General features: G+C 38.3%; 1 protein-coding gene across 4 annotated transcripts in view; it reads right to left on the bottom strand.

Annotated features, from left to right (window-relative positions):
- Nucleotides 1-26,985, bottom strand: part of arhgef28a (Rho guanine nucleotide exchange factor (GEF) 28a) — a 92,646-nt gene that overhangs the window by 43,457 nt on the left and 22,204 nt on the right. For all 4 annotated transcript variants that reach the window (XM_034300660.2, XM_053230366.1, XM_053230365.1 and 1 more), the window contains exons 3-9: nucleotides 21,435-21,585; nucleotides 18,664-19,149; nucleotides 11,422-11,605; nucleotides 8,780-8,969; nucleotides 7,666-7,729; nucleotides 3,478-3,524; nucleotides 2,915-2,981 (exon numbers count right to left, since the gene is read on the bottom strand). In XM_034300660.2, coding sequence (XP_034156551.2) covers nucleotides 2,915-2,981; nucleotides 3,478-3,524; nucleotides 7,666-7,729; nucleotides 8,780-8,969; nucleotides 11,422-11,605; nucleotides 18,664-19,149; nucleotides 21,435-21,585 — 1,189 coding nt within the window. The remainder of the gene's footprint in view (nucleotides 1-2,914; nucleotides 2,982-3,477; nucleotides 3,525-7,665; nucleotides 7,730-8,779; nucleotides 8,970-11,421; nucleotides 11,606-18,663; nucleotides 19,150-21,434; nucleotides 21,586-26,985) is intronic.

Below are 26,985 nucleotides of genomic sequence, written 5' to 3'. Positions count from 1 at the left end.
AAACATAATTTTCAGGTGTCTCGTGCATCTCCATAGAAAGGGGTCAAAAAAATCATAAGTGCTCCCACTAAATCATTTTGTATGTATGACATAGCAGTTTAGCTCGAAGTAAAAAAGTACAAGGAGCTGAAAAGGAGAAAGCCTGAAACATGTCTACATATTCAGTAACAAGGAACAGATCATCTTAAACGTCAGCTATTATGCAAATCCAACCATCTGAACTTATTAACATTCCTGTCTCTTGTGCAATTAGAGTGAGTTTGGTGCTTGCATGTGTGTGTTAAGAGATACAATGCCATATGACACACTCTCACGCACATGACTCATTAGGGTTGAACTTGAATCAATGGGAATAGCTGCTCTTCTCAGTCAGTGTCGTGTCAAAACTGTGTTATTAGCAGATGTAATCTGATTAACCACTGGGCAAGAAAATGGAGCTCTTCTAAAGAAGACATTAGACAAAGCACAAGTCTTATCATGGATTACATGCTCAGTGCTCTATAGCTGAGAGCTTGCATATTGAACCCAAAAAAAAAAATACAAATACCAAACCAACAAAAATGGAAAATAGAATTATAGCCAGCAATTTTCCAAATCAACATCTATTTTCATAGTTTTATATATGAAGGTGGGTAATGTATTTACTAGCAGAGAATCTCTGGGATTTGTCACTTCAAAATCCACCAATTCAATTTTTTTTTTTTTAACAAACTGCAGCATGCATGTATCTGGAAAGACTGTGCCATGTTATATCTTCTATAAAATGACCAGCAGAAATACCCCTAGGTACCTGTTATATACTCCCGCTGAACATTTTTACAGGAACACCTGTATCCCTATCCCTGTTCATTCATGCAATTATCCAATCAGCCAATCATGTGGCAGCAGCACAATGCATACAGGTCAAGAGTTTTAGTTAATGTTCACATCAAACACCAGAAAGGAGAAAAAAATATGATGTCAGTGACACTGACTGTGGCTTGATTATTGGTATCAGATGGGCTGGTTTGAGTATTTCAGAAACTGCTGATCTCCTGGGATGTTCACACACAACAGTGTCTAAAGTTTACACAGAATGGCCAGACTGGTTCAAGCTGACAGGAATGCACAACACGTCATTGAGGCAGGTGGGCTACAACAGCAGAAGACCACATCAGGTTCCACTCCAACAGGAATCTGAGGCTACAGTGGGCACAGACTCACCAAAACTGCACAGCTGAAGATTGGAAAAAGACCAGGTGATATTTTTCCAATTTTCAGCTGTCCAGTTTGAGTGAGACTGGTCCCACTGTAGCCTCAGATTCCTGTTCTTGGTTGACAGGATTGGAGCCCAATTGTATTTAAAAGTATGTAAAGTTTGCAAAAGGAAAAGTGATTCTGTTTTGATACGCTCAATTAAGATTTCTTATTTTCATAATACTTCCACCATGTATACAGAAGAGGGCAGATAGTCCTGTCCTCCAAATGTATTTCACTGCCTTGTGACGCAGCATGAGCAGCAGTTCTAAAAGATGCAGTCGGCTGGCTTCGCATATCTCAGAGGAAGCATGTGTTAGCCTTTTCCCTCCCTTTCTGGTAGCTGTTACATGTGTAACAATAAATCATGACACAAAACATTGCGATGCATAAATATGACAATGTGCATCGTGAAAATGTGCAATATCAGCATTCTATTAATTATGCATGTAATGCAATTGCACTGTTTGAACACCAGAGTCCCAATATGTGCATCCCATAAAGTTAAAATACACAGACAGCACGCTGGTCACGTGATCACATTCTTTCATGGACAGCCTGCAAGATTCCCACCTCAGTAATGATCACCTGCACTTGTGAAGTGACTGATAGCCTGATAGCTCGGGACTGCAAAGACCAACACGCATTATACGTCATATGGCTACACAATCACATTATAACGGTTAAAATGAGCTCTTCATCCCTGTGCCACTGAGATCTATGGTGCCTGAGAAAGAGGCTGTGGAAATCAGGCACTTTAGCCAACTTTGGAGCTCTATTTCTGCTATGGAGGTCATTATGTTTCAGTCGATCATTTTCAAAAGACATTTTGTTTATTCTATTCTAATTTTTGGATTATTAGTTTATTTATTTATTTATTTTGAAGATATGGTGAGCCTGCAGTACATTCTGTTTACAATATTAAACCTCTGTAGCAATTTTTAAAATTTATTTAGTTTTATATAGACAAAAATGCATATTGTCGGAGGGGTTGGGGCTCAGGAGCCGTTTCTTCAAAGAAATCTATTTGGAAAAGCTGAGTCAGTATTGAACAGGTGACAGGTGAACATTATTCTGTCATAAAATATAAGATGTTTCAATATGTAAATGTAGCCCATGGAACACTGGTTTAACATGGAAAGGGGGAATATGCACAGATTTCAAATTCACATAAATTCATAGGCAGTTGAGTAGCTTTTCCTGTTAGCTTTTTGGTGGAATTGTCACATCAAGCAATTTATAATCCAATACACGTAAAATTAGGAGTGTACAAAGAGTGTTTTTATCCAGATGAACTGGGGTAAACTCACACATTTATGAAACATAAACACATTTAAAATAGTTTCTGTCAAAACCAGCACATATGTACACCAAGCATTAGTTTTGTCGAATCTACTGGGCTGTGATGAATGACCAAAAAGTGACACATCCTTGTATGCAACTATTAATAAACTAATGATGGTCAATATGCAAGTCCAATCACATGATATCAATCCGTGGATATAGATTATTATTCCCTATTATACAGAATTGTTGCATGACATGACAGGGGTCACATATAATTTAGCCATATACATCAGTGATACAGTGCACAGGATCCCAACCCTAGTGGGTTCTCCAGGACCAGGGTGGGGAACCTTTGGTAAGAGTGGATGCAGATGAAGAGATAACTGGATACCTGAATTATATGTGGTGGGATTCTCGTCGTCTTCATCCAGAGAAAGGACAAGCTGTTCTTCAAAAACCTGATGACAATAAAACAACAGACATTAAACACACACACACACACACACACACACACAAAGTGCTTTTTTAGCTCCAATGAATTAGACCAATTTTCTATCGAGCCATTAGTTCTGAGTTCAACATTCCACATACAGTTGTAACAGCATGCATTATAAATATCTTTTTATCCATTGTTGCTCTTTAATAGTCCAAATAATCTAGTTCTCTACTTTTATATTATTTATATTTTTTAATCTGTGTATCTTATATTTCAAAGGGGTTTGTGCCATTTTTGATGTCAAGACATCAGTTCCACAAAGTGTGGTATTTTTTGCTTTATGGAACAATATCCCCATGTACAATCAAACACACTAACATTTAATATTATTTTCAGAAATGTGATAATGTAGAGCACAAAATGCTTGCAAAACCACAAAGTCACACAATTTTAACTCTAATTGTTACAATGCATCCAATCACATGCACACAACCACCCAAACACACAGAGGCACTTACACTGTCCAGCAGAACACAATCCTCTACGTTTGTCCGGCTGGTAAGACCTACAGGTAAGACATCCGTATAACATAAATCCATGAAAAGACAATCAAACCAGTTAGGTTTACAAAATAACCTATACTGTAAACACTGAATTAGTATATAGGGAAAAAAATCAAATGCAAATACAAATGCAACATCCTATTATGTATCTTTCAAAAAAAAAACAACAAAAAAAACAGATACAGAAAAGGACTGCATTTATACCCTCTGGACGGTGATAAATCTGACCAAATACTGAGCATTCAGGTTACAGAGGATACTGATCCTGATAGGCGGTAAAGTCACACAAACACCTTGCGGATCGAAGCCAGAGCAGTAAAGCAGCAATCACTATGGTTACCAATGACAGGAAGCTTGTGTGTGTTAAGTGCGTCAGGTACTGAACCTAAATCTGCTTAAGGCTTTTAACGCCTGCCTTTCTGATTTGTATGCAATCTCTTTCTCACTCATTCTCCCCTTTTTGCAAGCCATTCAAACAAATTTCTATCACCATAACTAACTCAAGTCCTTAGAATACAGTCTACTACAGTCATTGTCTACTGCAACATTCATCTTATTACACAATCAACACAGCCAGAACATTCTCTAGGAGCATATTCATTAAACAAACAATATTCATACTTGGACTGGGGTGTGAAGGCATATGAGGATAATTAACGACATAATTTAGCAAATTTATTTTGGCTGAAAACACTGCTTCTTTTAAAGAGGTACATTTCCTACAGCCTTCTGTTATAGCTGTGAAATAACAAACATGACATCTGACAATTGACAATCAAACGACAAATGACAATCAAAGCAATATACCTATACACTAGGGACATAACTGAATACAAATACACTATTAACAGATGGTATGTTCTAAACAGATATGAATAGGAGGTATTCTTTTTTTCTCGAAAGCTTGCCAAAAAGGTTCACAGGGCACTTGTTGAGACTAATGTTTTGCATCAGGACTGCGATCTCACAGAACACAACAAAATCAAAATCAAAAACTGGTTTGAGCAGGATTTTTTCTTTCATGGAAGCATGAGTGAGCGGTCAAACATGAAGCTTTCAGGAAAAAGAACACATACACTGCTGCATGATGCATTTACAGCATCCTTAGTAACTGCCTGGTCAGGGTCATGGTGGTTTAAATCAGGCTACTCATTTGTTTATATTTTGGAAAATAGAGCTAAATAAATTTGTTAGAAAATATCATGGGTGGTATCACAGGCAGGTACCAACAAAAATAATAACTCCACCAAAAAAAAAAAACAGCGGTGCGCAAATCTCTAGCTGAACTCCAATTATGAACTCGAGTGATGTATCTGAAGTTGAGAAACTGTCAGAGCCAGAATTCACACACTGTGCTGACACTGCTGCCATTTCTACCTCAAAGTTGTTTCCAGTCCTTTTCAGTTTAGGCCAAATTTTGGGTTTTAATACAAATACGGACACAGACAGTGTCATCGCATTTAACAAATGTTGCTTCAACTGGAAGGATGCAATAAAATCTGGTTATTTCAGATTATCCATATAATTCCACATACATTAATTTGTTCTGAGACAGCGGTATGTACAGCCCACTCAAAAAAATCCTTCTGTCCTCATATACTAGACATGTTTGGAAATTCCAAAAAGAGCAGTCTCACAAAGACTTTTCTCTCTCTCTCTGTGTCTGTGTGTGTGTGTGTATATAATAATCATCATCCCACATCCTACCACAATGTCCTTTTGACTGAGCCAAATTCGCCCAATCTACCCCAACAACCCTGCTTGAGCTAACTCGCAGTGACAAAAAAGGGGGAGGAGTGGAAGCAGGGAGTACAAGAGAAAAAGGTCAATACGCGTGCAGTGAGAGAAACAGCAAGCAAGAGCATTAAAACACAAAAAGGAAGGAGAGAAAGCAAAACAGGGACATGAAAGATGAGATGAGATAGAATAACAAATGACAAAAGCAAGCAATAGAAAGTGACCGGATATGTCAAAATGATTAAACACTACTGAGCTTTCCATGTTTGCAGTGTGTGCTGCCAAGTCTTTCTTGCTATGGGACATACTCACATACTTCTCACATACTTCAGTGCTATATCCCGGTCCATTTCTGCATCCAAAGTTTAATATTTTTCATTTGGTCTTTCCAAGCTTGTTCACATGTGTTATCATGGTCTGTGTTCTTGCTCGTTCTGTGTTTAGACATCATCATTTTAAAGAAAAAACTAACTACAGGGTAACATTCTGCTGCTACATTATACCGGCCAAGCTATGTTCACAAAGAACTGAATGGCTTTACTGAATCCCACAGACAGTACTAGTCAGAGAGTTTCACTGCATCAAACATCAACCTTGTTGGCCATGCAAACCATTAGCATGGCTGCCAAAAAGTGGCCTGCACCTAAAGAAAAACCCCATATTTCAAATCAGAGCTTGCCTCTGTCAAAAGAGTATGGTTTGACCATAATTGGATCTTACAGATCTCATTATATCAAAAAGATAATGAACCAAACAAACATGCAAATTAACACAGAGATAAACTTGTAAAATGTTCTTCATGAAGGAGTGCTCCAAGATTTCTCTACAATTCTCTGTAGAGACTTTTAATTAAATATTGTATGACTTGTAAAGATGTCGATAAAATAAAAAAATAGCACTACAAAAGAACTTTTTAAACTATGTTGAATTAAAACTAAACAGCGTCCTTCTCCATACACTAATCAGCCATAAGATTAATACAACCTGCCTAATATTGTGTAGGTCCCCCGTGTGCCACTAAGACAGCTCTGACCCCTCGAGGCATAGACTCCACAAGACCTCTGAAGGTGTGCTGTGGTATCTGGTACCAAGGATCTGGTACCAGCAGATCCTTTACGTCTTGTAAACGAGGTGGAGCCTCCCTGAACCGGACATGTTTCTCCAGCACATCCTACAGATGCTCGATCGGATTGAGATCTGGGGTAGTTGGAGGCCAAGTCAACTCTTTGTTATGTTCCTCTAACCATTCATGAACAATTTCTGTAGTGTGGCAGGGCACATTATCCTGCTGAAAGAGGCCACTGCCATTAGGGAATACTGTTGCCATTAAGGGGTGGACTTGGCCTGCAACAATATTTAGTGTTACATGTCAAAATAACATCTATATGAATTTCAGGACCCAAGTTTTCCCAGCAGAACATTGCCCAGACATCACACTGCCTCCGCCGGCTTGCCTTCTTCCCATAGTGCATCCTGGTGAGCACTGGTGATTCCCCGGGTAAGCGACACACACGCGCCCGGCTGTCCACACCATGTAAAAGAAAACATGATTCATCAGACCACGCAACCTTCTTCCATTGCTCCATGGTCCAGTTCTAATGCTCACGTGCCCCTTGTAGCTGCTTTCGGCAGTGGACAGGGGTCAGCATGGGTACTCTGACCGGTCTGTGGCTGCGCAGCTCCATACGCAGCAAGCTGCGATGCAGTGTGTGTTCTGACACCTTTCTATCATAGCCAGCATTAACTTTTTCAGCAATATGTGCTCCAGTAGCTCTTCTGTGAGATCAGACCAGCCGGGCTAGCCTTCGCTCCCCACGCACATCTGTCAGCCTTGGGCACCCATGACCCTGTTGTTGGTTCACCGGTTTTCCTTCCTTGGACCACTTTTGGTACGTACTAACCACTGCATACCAGGAACACCCCACAAGACCTGCCATTTTGAAGATGCTCTGACCCAGTCCTCTAGCCATCACAAATTGGCCCTTGTCAAAGTCACTCAGATCCTTACTCTTGCCCATTTTTCCTGCTTCCAACACATCAACTTTGAGAACTGACTGTTCACTTGCTGCCTAATATATCCCACCCCTTGACAGGTGCCAATGCAACAAGATAATCAAAGTTATTCACATCACCTCTCAGTTGTTCTAATGTTATGTGTGCTCAGTGCATGTGATACTTTTATAGATTAATTTCCATGAAGGGTGCCAATAAATCTGGAGTTCAAACACTGGAGGAGAGACACTGCCCTGTCAGTGGATTATTTTTTTTCTTTTAGTTACATATTGTTTACTGAATAACTTGAACTAGTTATTGATTTCTAAACATTATTGATGACTAAATACACTGGGAGTTAAGGGGTTAAATGTAACAAGTGTGACTGGCATGGTTTTTGGCTCAGTGACTCACCTTCACTTGTGTCATCTGTCTGGTTCTGTTTGCTTTTCTCTTCCACCTCAGTGAGTACAACCTCCTACAACACAGCATGCACATGTCTGAATCTGAATTTGTAACAGTAGAAACTAAAGGCAAGAAGGCCACATTGTGAAAATGAGTTACGCTGAAGGATATACTATGAGTGATTTGAGATTATTGAAAGAGTGGTTTCTAGACATATGTAAGGCCAAAAACATTTAGAGCAATTGCGATTCTAAAGTCTTTAGCCAGGTATACACTACGATTTTTTTTTTTTAACAACAAAAATGGCACATTATAAAAAAAAAAAAGGAAAAAAAAAGACCCGATTTAGTGCCACTGCAACCAGACAGGCGTTCTGCAATCACAAAGTTCTGCTAGTATCAATAATTTTTTTTAATTACTGAAGGCTACTGCTGTGAAGCTCATCCAAAATCGACCAATAGCAGGATGGTTTTATGTTTTATGCTAAACTCAAAAACTTGAAATGTGAGATTAAAATGTTCATGCTTGAGCAAGTGATCATGTAAAATCCTGACTTGCTCACATTAATTAATAAAGTTACCAGCCTACACAACTTTCCATTCGAACCGTAAGTTGCAATGCTAACTTTATCATTATTACTCATTCCATTCTTTACAATTTTTACAAATATATACACAATTTACAAAATATAGATATACAAGATGTACAATAGCAAAACATGACTTTAAACAAATGTTTTATATAACAGTATATAATCTGTGAATTGGCTTTAACATTAAAAACAGCTTGTGTATAGTACAACAAAAGCCAATTAACATAATCTGTACACACAGTTATTACATTTATGATTGAGGTCAGTCATATATTCTCAAATGAAACAAGTCATTATGTGTACAAATGTATACAACCAGAGACCAGAGTGCAGGAGAAAAGCCCAGAGTAATACTCTTTGTAGCTCCTTGTGTTTCACTAGTCACAAAGATTTGTGATCTTTGCTAACCAGCAAATCTAATGAACTGCTCCCACGCCTGCTAATTGTTCCAAAGCAGACATCCTAATGAAGATGTACAGCTATGGGATTGTGTTGATGTGTGTGTGAATCATCAGCGCAGTACACACTCACCTGCACATGGCTTTCTAGATATCCATGTTTTTCCCTATAGAGCCGGATGCTCCTCTGTGCATTAAAATGAATTTGGTGTTTGACTGTCAGGACGAAGGAACTGGTTAGCGGGCACACTCTGAGAAGGTGTGATTCATCAGCCCAGATCTGTGACATCCACACTGGGCTCTCCTCTCTCCAAGCCGAAAGGCTGAACAAAACAATCAGATAATCCATCAGATACAATAAAGGTTCAGCATTTTCCACACATAGGTCATACTTGGGCAGGGAGCACAGGTATTGTGACAAGCTCCCAAGTATATATATATATTTTTTTTAAAAAAAGCCTTTTATTTATTAATGGGTTGAACCTTGTTTCTAAATTGGCTGTGACATGATCACAAGTCAGGGTCCGGGGTTGAGGAGCAAGAATTTGGAGCAACATAAAATAAAAACAGAGGAAACCCAGACAGCGCTAGAAAAAATTTCTCCCTCCTTATTCATGATTAACCATTAATTATAAAACGAGTTTGACTGATTACTGCTACCTTCCAGTTGTAAAGCATCTGTGCTGCATTCTGGCTGGTTTACACTTCTGCACTGAAGCACATTTGCATCACAACTCAGAGAGGGAGTTTATCAGAAAACATTGCATACCGAAGCACACTGGTGGGCTGACATGTGCACCTCCAAAATCCTAACAGTGCATCATCCATATCTAGCCTGCTATAGTAGTGAAAGTTTCCATTGTCACCATAGATCTAAGCAATCCAGATGTCAATTTGATCCAAGATTGACACACTGTCTTGGTGGGGGTGACTTTCCTGATTATCTACACTGAGTTTACATGAACCCAGAACATCCACAAAGATTTTTGCAAAAATCCTGGCACACTATGAAGCACTTAGCTTTAACAATCATTGATGCTACAAAAGGAATTACTTCAAACAGGAGAAAGCTCAGAGTATATGTATGTACAAACAAGGGACTTTATGCAGGAGTTAAAGCTAGCAAGGTAGATTTACTGTGTCCTACTGTGTAATACTATTTAGCTTCTCTTTATCTTATTTATTTGTTTGTTAAAAGCTTGTGGCCACCTGACCATCCTACCCATATGTGCTATAGATAGAACATGCTTTAGATTTGTCCATTCAGCCACAAGAGCATTAGTGAGGTCAGGCACTGACATGGGGCGAGGAGGCCTGGGGTGCAGCTGGCATTCCAGTTCATCCCAAATGTGTTCAATGTGGTTGAGGTCAGGGCTCTGTGCAGGCCACGCGAGTTCTTCCACATCAACCTTGGCAAATCATGTCTTCATGGTTCACAGGCGCATTGTCATTTTGGAACATGTTTGAGCCTCTTAGTTCCAGTGAAGGGAAATTGTAATCATATAGCATACAAAGACAATTCAAAATGGGGGCAGTCATGGCCTAATGGATAGAGAGTCGGACTTGCAACCCGAAGGTGAACCTGAAGGTCGTGGGTTCGAGTCTCAGGTCCAGCAGGGATTGTAGGTGGGGGGAGTGAATGACCAGCGCTCTCTCCCACCCTCAGGACCACGACTGAGGTGAGACCCTTGAGCAAGGCACCGAACCCCCAACTGCTCCCCGGGCGCCGCAGCAAAAAAAGGCTGCCCACTGCTCTGGGTGTGTGTTCACGGTGTGTGTTTGTGTTTACTACTGTGTGTGTGTGCACTTGGATGGGTTAAATGCAGAGCACAAATTCACCATACTTGGCCACAAGTCACTTCACTATCACTATCATGTGATATGTGCTTCCAACTTTGTAGCAACACTTTCAGGAAGGGGGTGTATGGGTGTGATAGTCAGGTGTCCACATACCTTGGGCCATATAGTGTATCTCTTTATTTGTTACGTGAAAATCAGTAAGATGCCAATCGGATTTGTAATAGGATTTGCAATTGAGCGCCACTGACTCAGTTTGTCACGGAGGCTGTGTTAATCATGATGTAGTCTCACAAGCCAGAATTCTAGCTTCACTAAATCTTTAATTGTTATAAATGAAGTACTGTATGTGTAAACATGCAGCTAGTGTCTATAGGTGTCTAAATAGGTGAATACTATTTAATTACAGCAATTTTAATTTCATTTCTGCTCATAGATACATTTCATACAAAGAGCAAAATGCACCCAGAGGGGTGTTCTGATGTACTTTGCTCTCGGATGGTGGAGAACGTCTCAGGCACTGTTCTGTCACTATTTTGATTGATGTTGGGTGCATTAATGGCTGGAGAAAAAGTTGTTACACTTCAGGAGAGCAAAGAACAATATAGAAATGTTCTATATCATTATACTTATTATTATTAAATGCGAGCAAAATTTGACACTTAGGTGACATATGAATCCATCCTATTTACTGTAATTAGAGTAGACCTATCCAATTAATCGTTTAACTAGATACTATCGCATTGTCTCCTGACTGTAGAATGATACAGTTATGTTTTTTCTGATAAACTGCATAACAACAAGGGTTTGAAGAAACTGAGTTTATTGATTTATTGTTTTTCCTTAGGCAAGACTAGAAATTCTATCATTAGCATGATGAAAAGCAAATCTTCCATAGGTTGACTTCTCGAATACCTCACATAAAAGAGATTTTTTTTTTTCTCTAAAAATAAGGTTAATAGTACAAATGTGACTCACTTAGATAAGACACTGATGGTTGCTGCATGGCCTCTACTTTGGGCCAGTTCAGTAGGAGTGTGTCCTTCCTCATTGGGCAGTGTTGCCATCTCCTGACCTCCAGCCTGATGAAGGTAGAAGAGGGTGAGGTGATACAGACCCAAACGCACAGCTATGTGCAGAGGTGTCTCCATGTGGCGGAGAGCTGAAAGAAAAACAAATGAGAGAATGCATTATTTAAAAAAAATCACTAACAGTTGTTGATGTAATAAAAGTTCAGCAGAGAACACAAAGTTTCCATTAGAAAGAGAATGTTTTAGGAAAAAATATTCCTTGATTACCTGTGCAAGCAAAGATTTTCTGGCACTGAAGGAGATCAAACCAGTTCATATACAGTCCCCTATAGTAGGCAAGTATTATATTTCCTGATATTTACATCTAGATGTGTAAAACAACTTAGAACATGGCACTTTTGGTGGCAGACACCCCAATTTTTAGGTGAAAAAGTAAAAGTATTGGAACAGATAGTAAAAATATAAATTAAAGTAAATAACACTTAATATTTGGTTGCATATCCCTTGCCTGCAATAACTGCATCAAGCCAGCGACCAAATTGTTGCATTGTTCTTTTGTGATGCTTTTCCAGGCTTGCACTGTAGCTTCTTTCATTTGTTGTTTGTTTTGGAAGGTTTCTCCCTTCAGTCTCCTCTTCAGGAAGTGAAATGCTAGCTCAATTGGGTTATGGTGTGCTGATCGACTTGGCCAGTCTAAAACCTTCCCCTTTTTTCCACTGATGAAGTCCTTTGTTGTGCTGGCAGTGTGTTTTGGATCATTGGCTTGAAGTTCCTCCCAGTTAGATTGGATGCATTTCTCTGTAAATTGGCAGACAGGATGTTTTTGTAGACTTCCGAATTCATTCTGCTGCTAGCATCAGGAGTTACATCATCAATAAAGGTTAGTGAGTCCGTTCCAGAAGCAGCCATGCAAGAATAAGCCATGACACTACCTCCACCAGGCATGACCGATAAGCTTGTATATTTTTAATCATGAGCAGATCCTTTCTTTCTCCATATTTTGGCCTTTCCATCAGTTTGGTAGAGGGTAATCTTGGCTCCAGAACATTTATGGCTCATCTCTATACTTCTTTGAGAATTTCAATCTGGACTTCCGATTCTTACTGCTGATGAGTGGTTTGCATCTTCTGGTGTATGGCCTCTATATTTCTGCTTTCGAAGTCTTCTTCAAATGCCGAGAGTTACTTCAAAATGAAGGTTACTGGTGATGTCGCTGACTGTTTGATAGATTTTCCCTCTTTTCAAAATGGTTTGTTTTTCTCCCATAGACAGCTCTCTGGTCTTCATGTTGGCATATCCTTTTTAACAACAAATATAGTCTTCACCCAGGGCTCAAACCAAGAGTAGCGATTCAGAGTTATTAATTGTTTCAACAATCAATATAACAGGGCACACCTGGGCAACAAGAAACACCCGACAGTCACATGTTCCAATATTTTTGATCAGTTGAAATTTGGGTGGGTTCAAACAAAAGGTACAATGTTTTAAGTTTAACACATCTAGATGTAAATATCAGGAAATGAAAGCTGAAATTCTGATTGTCTCATATTCATCTTTTGATCTCAAACCCAAATGTCGTCAGTGTATAGCAAAAACAAAAGAATGGGCCTTGCCGTTCCAATATTTTCAGAGGGGACTGTTTATATATACACAGACGGGTAACAAATTACAAGAAAAACCAGCAAAGTGTCTTAGGGCATTTTCAAATTGATTCTATCCTCATTTGGAGGAGAGGCTCATAACCGCAACTTTGGCTTGATTCTGAAATTCCATATGTCACTTTTGTGCACGCAAGTTTGCAAAATGGTAGGAACTAAGCACATTTGCTGTTTTTTTTTTCTGTGGTATCAATACTCGAGCAGTGAAACACAGTGCTTTTCAATGCTCATCAATCAGTAATACTGCAAATGAGGATCCATTCTCATACTGAAGAGTTGTAGGCATGCAGCCTGGCACAAGACCTGGGATGCCTGAGATAATTATTGTGCTCCAGTCCAAAGAAAGTCAGGATTTATATATCAATAACCATAAAAACCCTTTCCCCTGCACCACAAAAGCAGAAACTGGTTCAACTTGTCAAGTTACTTCTATCACATTACTTGGCATGTGGCGCTGAATGTGGATAGCTACCACACCCGATGTGGACCATACCAGAGTTCGCTACAAGCAAACCCCAGGCCTCCATTTTCAAGACGAGCAGGGATCTGTTCTATGGACTGCTCCGAATCCAAAACAGCTTTCACGCTTCACCAAAATACTGAACACTCTAGGCAGACTGCCCTGAGTCTATTAAAAAAAACACAAGTGTGAAAACAACCTTGGTAAGGTGCTGCTGGCAGCTTCAATATGCCTTGGCATAGATTCTACAAGTCTCTGGAACTGTACTGGAGGGATGAAAACAAATCTTCCAAAAGACATTACCTCAATTAGTGTTTCGATGATGGTGATGGGGAGAGATGTCTAACACGTGAGTTCAAAATCTTAGTGTTTCATACTGGGATAAATGTTATCAGTCAGAATAACTGTATTTATTTGCAGATTTCTTCTAAAAATGAACAAGTGCACTGAAACCAAGCCAGCATAATGCCCTCAGAGCACAACAGAGCCACTGGAAACCATCCCTGTAGGGGTCACACATTTAGTCCTACGGTTGTACTGCAACTCTAATGTAATATCCCTCTCTGTGTATAGTTGTTGTTGTTGTTGAAGTATTCATAGTGACAGTATTATCACGTCCTGTGTTTACATTCTCATTCACTTAAATGGTTTCTCTTCTGTTTTACATTTTGCACTAATGCACTAATGCCTCAAGGTCATACACTGTATGTTTGCAACCCTTTTTCAGTATATACAGGCATTTAGATTATTATAATTAGATACAGGGAACGACTTGTTTTTTTAGGAAAAATATGGAACCAAAATCTTTTGGCTCTTTTAGTTTTTTTTTTAACTGTTTAAATAATAATAATAATAATAATAATAATAATAATAATAATTTCATGGGTAAATAATGGTCTTCTCAAAAATATAGAATTAGTTTTAAAAATCTAGTCTGAATTAAGGACATACATACATACTTACATTAATGAATGAATGAATGAATGAATTGTGCCACTTTATCCAGGATGCCTATAGTATATCTCTGTTGACCTTTCACTAATCCCATTGGGATTTAATGTTATACTTTAATTTTAAATGGATATTTTTAAAATGACTTTAATATATCTGTTTCATTGTTCATAAAGAGTCATGAGAATGCTTATTCACTCACCTATGCAAATTCATGGTAAGTGATTATGTATACAGATGACAATAGGTATCATGGAATATGAGTTCAAATGGCATGTTATGTTAATATCTAAGGATAAACCTTATTACTGCTTTGACAGCTCCAAGTCTGTCCCATTAACAAAAAGGTAGACTACTTCATGCTTATGGCAACATTTTATCTACAACATAGATATGTACCACAACAGACAGCAACAGACAATAATGTACAAACTGTTTGAATCCAGTAGAGTTTACAAAATTACACTGAATTAGAATGGCTATTGAACAGAAAGAGACTGAAAAGTATTAATGAATTTTACTGATATGGAGTGCCAAGAGAAGAATATTAGGAAACCATCTGTCTTGTTTAAACAAGCACGTTCTTGTTCAATAGCCCAGCTTCCCGAGACAAGTCCGGGCTATTAGTGTTCTAGTTGTAGATGCTCAGTGGTCAGGTTGGTTTAAGAACCAGAAAATGAAACAAACCCTAGTCCTTACTGACTTTCATGAAGTCAAAACCTTTCATTTGGTATGCAGCTACACTATATGGCCAAAAGTTTGTGGGCACCTGACCATCACACCCATATGTGGTTCTTCCCCAAACTGTTGCCACAATGCTGGAATAACACAATTGTATAGGATGTCTTTGTATGCTATAGCATTACAATTTCCCTTCCCTTGAAACTAAGGGCCCAAACCTGTTCCAGCATGACAGTGACCCTATGTAAGTGAGGTCTGTGAAGATATGGTTTGCCAAGGTTGGAGTGGAAGATCTCAAGTGGACTGCACAGAACACTGACCTTAACCCCACTGAACACCTTTGGGATGAATTGGAATGGCAAATGCACACCAGGTCTCCTCACACATCAGACATTAGTGCCTAACCTCACTCATGCTCTTGTGACTGAATGGGCACAAATTGCCACAGCCACACTCCAAAATCTAGTGGAAAGCCTTTCCAGAAGAGTGGAGGATATTATAACAGCAAAGGGGGACTAAATCTGGAATGAGATGTTCAAAAAGCACATATGGATGTGATGGTCAGGTGTCCACAAACTTTTGACCATATAGTTTAAACTGTACTCTGATGAATATGGTTATAACACTGCTGTGACTACACGTAGTCGCCTCATGTTTTTTTTTTTTTTTAAAGAGGACAACAAAGATTTCCTAACTAGCTCACCATATGTTATTATATTACATTTGCTAGCCTGGTCAATTAGGTTTCTGGGCAACAAAACATGAAACTGGGCAGCACATTGGAGATTTTACTTGCCTGGTGGGCTAGCTAATAAATAAAGCTAGCTTAATAAATAAAGCTTATGTAGTAGAGAAAACATAGGAATAAACTGTAAATGTTTTTTGATGCTAGAATTCCTTTGAATTTTCCAGAAACAGTAAATTTCCTGCCTTTGAGAATCCTGACTGGTGAAATAGTGGTTACCTACAAAAAAAAAATGAAAGAAGGGAGAATAACAAAAACAGAATAATTATGTACAGTAAATCTGTTGGGAACTGCTCAGGAAATGTTTTCATACAAACCTAATTGCATTCATCTTAAACTCAGCTCTCAATGCAGGCCATAATAACACCAGTGCAGTCATTGCATCACATTCAGTTTTACTGCACAGCCTGAACACGTACAGTAGCATACAGAACCCATACATATAGTATCTGGGGGGAGAGGGTTTTTTTTGTTTTTTTTTTCGGTGAGTGGTGACTACGACTAAATGGTGTTTCTATTCCCAGGTTGTGAACGATCACAATGAAGCACATTTCCAAAACACCACTTCAAAACCAGCCTGGTGACTTTACACATCAATAACAAACACACACCCACACCAGGTGCACAGGTGTAGTGCTGATGCTGCTAATATTAATCCCTGTGGCAGCGAGTGCACAGGGATATTTGCTTGGGAAAACAGTTATTTGGTCATGATGAAGGGAAAACTTCCCACAGCAAACATCTCATCAACATGTTTTGTAATTCAATCGTTGATTTGGTTTCAGCAAACCGAGAGAGCTGTGTACCTTGCTAACTACTGGGTTTAAGTAAACACTGTGTACTGCTGACTCTGGGATTCGATTACTTAAAACAATATTGGGAAAGATATGAGGTTGAATTAAAATAAAAGGCAGTTGCTCTAGGTCGTGCCTTTACAGCCACAGATTTGTGAGTATCGTAAAAAGACACTGTTCTGTGCAGTAAATGTAATATGAGAACTGGTGGAGAGTAAAGCCATAAGTACTGCATATCAGAGATGACCTTCTGCTGCTAAAGAGACAAGCTTTTAATCTGTCATTAGCACTAACAAATACTTGTGTTATGCAAAAGGTCCCATCGGAACTCTTCGGTCATGAACTTAAAGCATGCCTTTAATCATTTTCACTACCCAGGACCGCACAATCAAAAGTATTTTAACCGTGATCATTTATGGGTTCTTCATAAATAAATAAACAATTAGCTTCTCCTTTATCTCGAATTAGCATAGGTTACAGGAGATTAAAAAAATGCTTCTCCTAAGCTCACCATTGTTCCCTAATATGCTAGTGTACTAGGGTATTAGTCACGCTAATACCACTGCATTTGTGCCAACATCACAGAGGAAAACAGACTCTTTACCCATTACACAACAGATTGAATACAGGTTAAATAATAATAATCACAGTAAGTTCATAGCTACAGATATAGAGGACAAAACAGGATTCAAAATCATGTTTGTGCTACAGAAAGTTGCGTGACGTCTGACACTTGCCCTTCAGTCACACCAGCAAGGTTGCCAGGTTCACATTTTTTTCACCAAAATGTATTAGATTTGAAACAAGGTTCGAATGGAAAAATTAATTTGGTTAAGGTGCAAAGATTGAAAGAAAAGAAAGTAAAAAGAAAAAAGGTTTCTCCATTTTCCAAAGCCTGAACTTTTTGGGCTAGTTTTGGGGGTTGTTGTGTGTTTTTTGAGATTTTACTGAGACCTGGCAACCGTACACACCAGCGAAAGCTTGGCCAGATAGTTAATGTTTAATTAGCCATGTTTAATTTTGCTCCATTTTAATGCTCAGCTTTTCCTTTGTTATATGTTGCCAAGAGTCTAAAAAATTTCCCTTCCAAAATATTTTTGGTGGCTGAAATTTGGCTGCATCTCTAATATAGTTGACTGATTTTAACTATATACTTGTCTAATGTTAGCTAAGTCAAACATACTTCACATTCATTATTTCACATTCATAAACTCAAAAAAAAAATTGCCATTTACCTCGACAGAACGCATCGTCACCACGTGATTCAAGCTGTAAAATTAAGTCTTGGCGAGACGAGAGCGCCAGACAAAACATTATTTACTAGTGAGATGGGGAAGGAGTTCATATCAGAGAATTCAAAACACCTACACAATAGTCAGTCATTCCAGATTCATGCATTGTTTCATGCATCTGCTGTCTTTATTGGGGGAAAAGATTACTCTCTTTTGGCGTACTTTTGAGGGATAACGCATACCATCATACTCTGATGTTAAAAAGCGGCACATCAATGCAACATGCGTGAAGATCGGCAGATCTACTTCAACCACCAGATCATGCAACAACTCATGTTCTTACAGACTCTCTAGACATTTCTAGACATTTCCAGACTGCAAATCTCTACTTGCTGGTTTTGCTTTATATAACTCATCCACAAAGCATTTAGGATACTGCTGCATTCCAGGTTTATGACCTCCTGAGGTTGCCTGAGGTCAAATTCAAAAATTTCTGCACCACTTCAGCTATGTATGATCTACGAAAGAAAGGCTATGCTGAGTCTAATGTGGTTAAGCATTCCCATGGAGGAACAAATTAAAAAAACATTTTCAGAGTGTTTTCAGTTTAGATCTCTATCCAGAAAAATGAAATGTACTAATGAAACGTCCCAGTGTAATGCTCTTACCTTGTGATTGCTGTGTCTTTTGGTTGTTCCACTCTAGAAGAGAGGACATGTTTGAAACCGCCTGTGTGATTTTCACATCAACTGCACCGCATGGCTCCAGTCTGCATCCTTCACCAGGATCAGGCTCCCAGCATTCAGGATTCTCTTCTAGATTGTGGTTCCCTGATTCTTTTTTTAGTTTATATAGTCTTTGGCCAAGTCCTAAACTTTCTTCATCTAGTCTCGAGGTCCCATGCTGTTCATTCGTATCTGAACTGCTCTGCCCTGGCTGAATACGCTCTCCTAGACATAATTTCCTCTGGATGTCCACATGTGTGCTGGAAGTAAGGTTATCAGGGTCAGATATGAGCAGATCAGCCACTTCCTGTATAGCGTCCCATTTGTACTCCAATAAGAGTTCCTCTGACATCGGGGTTGGTTGATTGTAGCTGCTGCTCTCTTCCCAGCAGTACAACTGCACTGAGACCCTTTCTGCCACATTGTGACCTTTAAAAAAAAAAAAGGGAAAGAAAACTTTACAACATATAACAGTGGGTCAGATGGACCAGTCTCCCATTTGTTATAATATAGTTGGTTTTATTTAAAATTACTTGGCTCATTAGATGTTTCAGTGCTATCCATAAAGATATTGAGGACAGATACTTAGACACATGATCCTCATTCATGATTCTTTGATCAATTTTGTAAGAAACAATATGTATATTTATTATATTCTTACATTACTGCAGCAGAGCATGGTAGTGGATATGCGTGAATGATGGCTCATCTGCATTTTGATTTACTGCACATTTGTACTGCAATAACACAGATCCTGAGCAAAGATAACTAATGTTTAGTATAAAATGTTACACATATTAGGGTGCCAAAAGCGCAGTGTCCTCCCAAATTTAAAAAGAAACCAGACACTTGACTCATTCACCCATTCATTCATTTCATACATTTAGTCTGTGCTTGTTTAGTAATTGGGAGTAATTTAATAGTAAGTACATAGTATTAAACATTTGTTTAGTAAGAAGTTTGTTCCTTCTTACTACAATCAGTCAATCAGCTTTGTCATGTGGTCATGTGGTACAACGTCTACGGTCATTGTTCACAGCAAAAATGAATCAGGTGTTTTAAGAATCTAATCATGATCACTATTTTAAATACTGGCATAATTGGCATAACATGAGGAATCCAGTAATAAAAAAATCCTATATATTTCATGTGTGAAATATAATGCTAGTGGAAGTAATATGCCTATGCTTACAGCTTGTTATTAGAATTAAAGACGGCAAAACCATAATGATTTTAAAGAGCCGTACTACGTACTATTATTAAAATGCTGCTTCAGTTTGGCTGAGGAAACTACACAGATATATTTGCCTTTCTAATTTGACACCATTCAGTATGTAGTGCTTATTTTAATTAGCTAAAAGGAAGCAAAAAGTAATGATTTCACTACATTTGAAACACAACTACCCACTACATACAAAGCATTTGAAATAATTCTCAAAACACCATATGTTTGAGGGAGTCATTTATATTAAAGTCTTTTTGCCAACTGGTGCTATTATGAACATATTACTGCCTACATACTGAGCTTATACTACAACATAGAAATTAAATAATATATAATTATCACTATAACTGTAACTAAACTATAATTATAACACAAACTTTATTATATTTAAAGTTATTATATAACTTTATTATAACTCATGCAAGTCAACTTATCAGGAACAGTCAAGACTAGAGCAAGGAATGGCATTAGTGTAGATTTTCTTACAATTTATTTTGTACAGAAAAGATTTTTACACAAGAACTGGCTGAAGTCATTGAATGTACAGCGACCTCCAGAATTATTGGAGTAAAAAGTTTTATTCTCGGGTTGCCAAGCTTCAAAATCAACTATTAAATGCCACTTTGAGGACACTGTTTGGAAGCTTTGCAAAGAAGCATCTCATAAAATGCAGTGCCTGAACTTCAGCAAGCTTGATTACAACTATAAATGATCCTGTGTTATGGTCATGTTATGTTTAGATGAAACCAAAGTCAAACTTTTTCAAGTCAACATGTTTGACAACAAAAGGAAACTGCATACAAGGAAAAGTATCTGATATACAATGTAAAATATGGGAGTGAATCACTGATGCTTTGTTTTGTGGCTGGTGGTTGAGGGGCTCTTGTGAACATTGACGGCATCATGAATTCTGCCAAGTACCAGGATGTTTTGGTCTAATAGCTTATTGCGTCTGCCAGGAGGTTTAGACTTGGCCGTATGTTATGGAATGACTATCTTAGTGTCCGGATTTGAACTCCACTGAAACCCTGTGGTCTGAACTGAAGAGGGAAGTCCACATGCACAAACCTATGAATATAAAGAGAGTAAAATGTTCTGCACAGAGGTGTGGACCAAGATGCCTCTACAAGTATCTCTAACCTTATTTGATATTAGAGAAAGAGACTCAGTGCTGTTATTCTCTCCAGGGCAGGAGTCATAAAATATTAATCATAGGAGTGCCAATAATTATGACACAATGGTGTATTCCCCCCACTCACGCACAGTGCTCACTGGATCCACCACAACCCTGACCAGGATACAGTGCTGACTGAAGATCAGTGAATGAATATGACACAACTCAAAAATTATACTACTTACTGCATGTGTTATTCTTTTCATATCACTTTCTGCTTATTTTCATGAAGAGTGCCAATAATTCTGGAGGGCACTATAGATATAATGACTTTCAGTGATGATTGTTTATTTATGATTGCCCTGCAAGACCTACCAGGTATGATGAAGCTCAGTAAATGGCTCTCTTTCTTCCTCTGAGCTGTGGTGACATGGTGGATATGCGAGCCTTTTAATAACACATAGTACTCAGCCTTTTCCTGAACAGACTGAGGATCCTGCAGCACTGCACACACTTCCACCTGACCCTGAAAGACAAGGAGAGAGAGAGGGAGAGCAAAAATATATGAAAATATGTTTTCCTTCTCTTCACTCTCTTTATTTTCTTTTATGAAACATTTATAATGTAACAGAGGCGAGCTTCCAAATCCAGGTCCTGGCCTACACCTGGACTGCACATTGTAGTGTTTTCACTGCTCCAATAGGGAAAAAATGTGTTTGAGTTAAATTACTCAACAATGATTTAATTGTTGTGTACTTCCTCATTAGCATAATGCATATAATGCTTCTTTTATAATTTATCAGAAGTGCTGTCCTGGCAAAATTGAATAATGGTAATACTGCATGGGTCGACTGTAACACCATGCAAAAAATACCATAAACTTAAATGTACATGAGGAAAAATCAGTGTTAAACCCAGAATACAGTCATCACTCCTTAAACATTTAAACATGTATTATAATTGATAATGCAGCACTCATACATCCTTTTTTTTTCTTCATTATTTTCCATTTCACGTTTGTAATTTCACAGTAACCATGTTTACTACAGTACGGTAACAAGGAAACAAGCATGTTACAATTGTGAGAGTTCTCCCATACACCTGAAATCAAACCTCGGATTTGTCCAGTTGTGTATAAATCCAGAGAAGAAGGGGAAAAAAAGAAAACGTAGAAATGAGTAATACACAATTTTTTTTTAAAAAAACATGATTTACCTGAAAAAACTCAACAGAACAGACATGCTTTGTGCCTCTACACTGTGATCAATACAGCCATTCAGGTCAGATTTTGTATTTTTTAAACCCATAATTCAGGCCACTGATTTCATTTACAAGCCCGCGGATCAAAAGACACACCTTGTAAAAGGGAAGGTGAACATTACTGCAGACTGAGAGAGGTTTGTGCAAGACAAGGCTCTTTTCACTTTCCCCCATGTCCTGCATAAAACCCTCTTTTGATTTTTTTTAAACTACTTCTACAGCCGTCTCTCTCACTTCCTGTCATTTAAGGGGCCCCTTTGCTATAACGGTGAATAGTAAGTAGAACCTTCATAAAGGGGTAAAGAACTTTGTTAGGTATGGGAATGGATAAAGAGTGAGGACTTTCCTCTTTCTGCAACTCAGTCCTTCAGATGGAGATGAATGGCAAAGCCTGGGATTCTCAGTGCTCTCTTTTCCCCCCGACTCCATTCACAGCATTTCCCACTTTTTGGTTTTTCTGTCACCTCATATTGATAAAACAATTTCCACACTCCTTTATCTAATTAATGCTTGCCATGTTTTCCAGACTTTCCCAGCATTTGAGTAGTAGACCCAGTACTATTTTGGTGTGGAAACCCTGAAAGTATGAGACATGGACAGAGAGGTTTCTTCTTGACTAAGAAAGAGAGGGATGGCGATTACCCAGTCCTCCTGAAACACCATCACACTGATCCTATCTAATGTCAGCAATGAGCTATGCCATTAGCACTCAGGTAAATCCAGCATCAATGGTCTCACTCATGATAACTCAGTAATAAAGAGCCTTTCCCTGGAACACTGGGTGTGAGGTGGAAATACACTCTGGATGACAGTGAATCACAGTAAATCACAGCTTGCACCATACACACACAAACATGGAAGGAAGGAAGGAAGAAAGAAAGAAAGAAAAAGAAAGAAAGAAAGGAAGAAAGAAAGGCTGGATAGATGGATGATGGCTGGATGACCATCTATTGTATTTAATGCTGAATGGATGGATGGATGGTCATCTATTGCAGTTAATGCTGGATGGATGGATGGATGGATGGATGGATGAATAACCATCTATTGCAGTTAATGCTGAATGGATGGACAGGTGGATGGATGGGTGGATGACCATCTATTGCAGTAAATGCTGAATGGATGGATGGATGAATAACCATCTATTATAGTTAATGCTGAATGGATGGACAGGTGGGTGAATGGATGGATGGATGGATGAACATCTATTGTAGTTAATGAAGTACATTGCTGAATCTCAGGCTGTCCTAAATGAGACTACATGGAGGTTGACATGAAGGGAAATCATTTTTAAATGCTTTGGTAACAGAGGGTTTGGATGTAGTCTTGAGTCCTGGTATAGCAAGAACTAAGACTACTTTAATTGTACAGAATACTTTTTACATGCGGTACTTTCTGAGGTTCAACTCTGATTTTATGTCTATCCAGAACAACAATGTCTGCGTTTTTCTCCCTCTACCCCTGCAAAAGCCCTACTTTGAAGAATGCACAGTCTGATCATTTTACCCCTGTCTGGATAGACATTTCTGTGACTATACAAGCAGATGTTGTGGAAGAAAACATTTTTAACCAATGTCTTGGCACTCATATTCTTGGAATTTTCAAATATTCCCATTATTACTAAATGGTGAAGGCTTTGGAAGAATCTCTCAAGCATTTAGTTCCTGTGGCTTACATCACCATGTTGTCCATATTGTGTACACTAGAGGTCCATCAGGAGGAAAAAAATCAAAAGAGCAGATCCCTGCACTTTGTTTGCAATACAGAAGTACATTTAAAGAAATCTTTTAATAAAAACAACCTCAGTAATAAAGGTCTGTATCACTAACACCGCAGCAAAACTTCTGCAGCTCAACAGGTCAAATCCGGTCTTACAACAAAAAAGTATGCTTTCTTGATGAATATACATACTGCTGGTTTCACCTATATATTTAAAATTTAAAAATGTTAAAAATAATATGTGCTAAATAAAATGTTAAAAATGTGGACTTTATGTCTTTCAAAGGACAAGCCACATGACTATGCAGCATGAGCTCAAAGTAATGTAAGAGTGTAAAAAAAAAAAAAAAAGGACTTTTTACTACTCTGCCCTCAAGAGCTGAAGCATAATCTTCTTAAGGATCCAAAACAGTCCTGCCATTAATGTCCTTTATTAGAGATAATCGCTGATTATCTTTTCTTTGATCACAACGCACTTCAGTGCACTAGTTTGTTTTTTTTTGTATTTCAAGTTATTCTCGATACTGGCAAATCCACCAAAAAGGCTACATGTACTCTCCCTGATGCTGATACTCAATTACAGATTGCTCCATTTATTATTCTTAATTATTCTTCATAATCAGATAAATGGTGATATATAGTCAGATCCATAAATCTTTGGTCATTGACAAAGTTATAGTTTTATAAGCTGTCTACCACAGTATATTGGAAGTTGGAATTAAATAATTATCATATTATTAATAACATGAGATCAAAGTGCAGACTTTCAGGGTTAATTTGATGGCAGTTGCATCCAAATTGGGTGAGCAGTGTAGGAATTAAAGCACATTTTATACGTGGGTGGCACTTGCATTTGGAATCTGTTGCTGTTAGCTCTCAATATGAAGTCCAAAGAGCTGCCACTGCCAGTGAAGCAAGCCATCATTAGGCTGAAAAATCTAAAAACCCATGAAAGAGATATTTTTTCTATCAAGTGTGGCCAGATTAACTATTTGGTACATTCTTAAAGAGAAAGAACACACTGGTGAGCTCAGGAACACCAAAAGGCCCAGAAGACCACAGAAAACAACTGTGGTGGAGGAAAGAAGAATTCTTTCCCTGGTGAAAAATGTTGAAGGGCAGATCAAGAACACCCTCCAGGAGGTAAGCGTATATGTGTCAAAGTCAACAATCAAGAGAAGCCTTCGCCAGAGTTAATACAGAGGGTTTACCACAAGATGAATACCATTGGTAAGCCTCAAAAACAGGACGAGATTTTTTTTTTTTAAAGAAGTGGAATGTTCTGCAATGACTAAGTCAATCACCTGACCTGAATCCTATTGAGCATGCATTTCATTGCTGAGGGCAAAACCGAAGGTAAAACACCCCAAGAAACTGCTGCAGTAAAGACCTGGCAGAGCATCACCAGGGAAGACACCTAGTGTTTCCAGTCTTCAGACAGACATTGACTGCAAAGTATTTGCAACCAAGTATTAAAAATGACAATTTAATTTATAATAATGTTAATTCACATCAAACATCAGAATGGGGAAAAATGTGATCTCTGTGACTTTAACTGTAGCATGATCATTTGAGTATTTCAGAAACTGCTGATCTCCTGGGATTTTCGCTTCATATTTATGCTCGATTAAGTGTAGATTGTTTGGTAAAAAATCCACAACACAGTAAAGTGTGCAACAAGTAAAGGGGTCCAAATACTTTCTGAATCTACTGTATATAAAAATCTGAGTATGCTTTCATCTTATTGTGGCTCAACATGTTATTGTTTAATATCATAAATTCACAGAACTGGCAGATAAAGCCTTCCAATGTGTTGAAATAGCAACTAAATCTCAAGGCATAATCTAGGCTGGTAAAGTAAGGGTGCAAAACTCGAGTCCTGGAATGCCCTCATTGTTTGGTCATATCTCTGTTAGCATAGTTGCACAGGACAGTGGCAGACAAAAAAAAAACTCTAATTAACAAGTCTTGTCCTCAAAGTTACATAAATTTTAGAGCTACTTCACTGGCAATCTCTCAGAGCCAGCAATGTTTCACTGCAGGTCGCACAATTCTCTATGCACTACTGGTGGGGGAAAGCTTTTCCAAAGTTTTCCAATACTTGCAAGCAAAATGTGAGTTTAAGCTCTGCCTCTCAGGGACTTCATAATATCAAACAAATCTTTCAATAATTAAATTTCAAAAATTAAGTGGAAATAAAATGACAATTAGTTTTCAAAATGTGATTATGATTAAGTTCTATTCTATGATTAGATTATGATTGTGCCAAAAGGCAGGGGCCAAAACATTTCTCTACTACAGAGGACCGAGTAATCTTTATGGGGGGGAAAAAAATGACCAGATTACTAAAACTATTTTAAACAGAAAAAAAGAAAATAGGAAAATAGGTCAATGACTTGAGTCCCCTTGATGCACAGAGAGCAGAAAGGGTGCATAAACATGGGGCAGAGGTCTAGAATCTAGCTGTACTTCATAAAAGTAAATAACAGTTCCTGGTGCAATAAATACCTTAACCTTGTAGTTGCAAAGTCATCAAACCTGATTAATTAATCCAGCATTTAATCAGATATTTTTTTTTACCTCCATATATAACATTTCAGAATTGTTTCGATTGAAGAACAGCACTGATCTGTCGCAGCTGGAGATTTGAGAACTCACTCTGGGCGCAACTCACCACAACCAAATACAGATACAGATGTTTTCAGTAAGAAATTATCAGCAGGGAATTAACAGTTTACCCATCAGCTTTCTGACTTTGAAGAGAAACTTAACTTCTATTATGTGAACAGCAGCTAGCACATAAACTAGTATTTATTAGCTATCTAGTTCACTAGCACTTGGACTCCATATCAAACCACATAAATACATAGCATTTATTCTCAGTAGGTTTCATCAGTGAGGTATATTAACTATGATTTTTTTTTATTTCATGTTGTAGGTGGGAGCTCTG

This window comes from Pangasianodon hypophthalmus, chromosome 27 (assembly GCF_027358585.1).
Source record: "Pangasianodon hypophthalmus isolate fPanHyp1 chromosome 27, fPanHyp1.pri, whole genome shotgun sequence".
Lineage (NCBI taxonomy): Eukaryota > Metazoa > Chordata > Actinopteri > Siluriformes > Pangasiidae > Pangasianodon > Pangasianodon hypophthalmus.
This window is presented reverse-complemented; position numbering and strand designations above follow the sequence as displayed.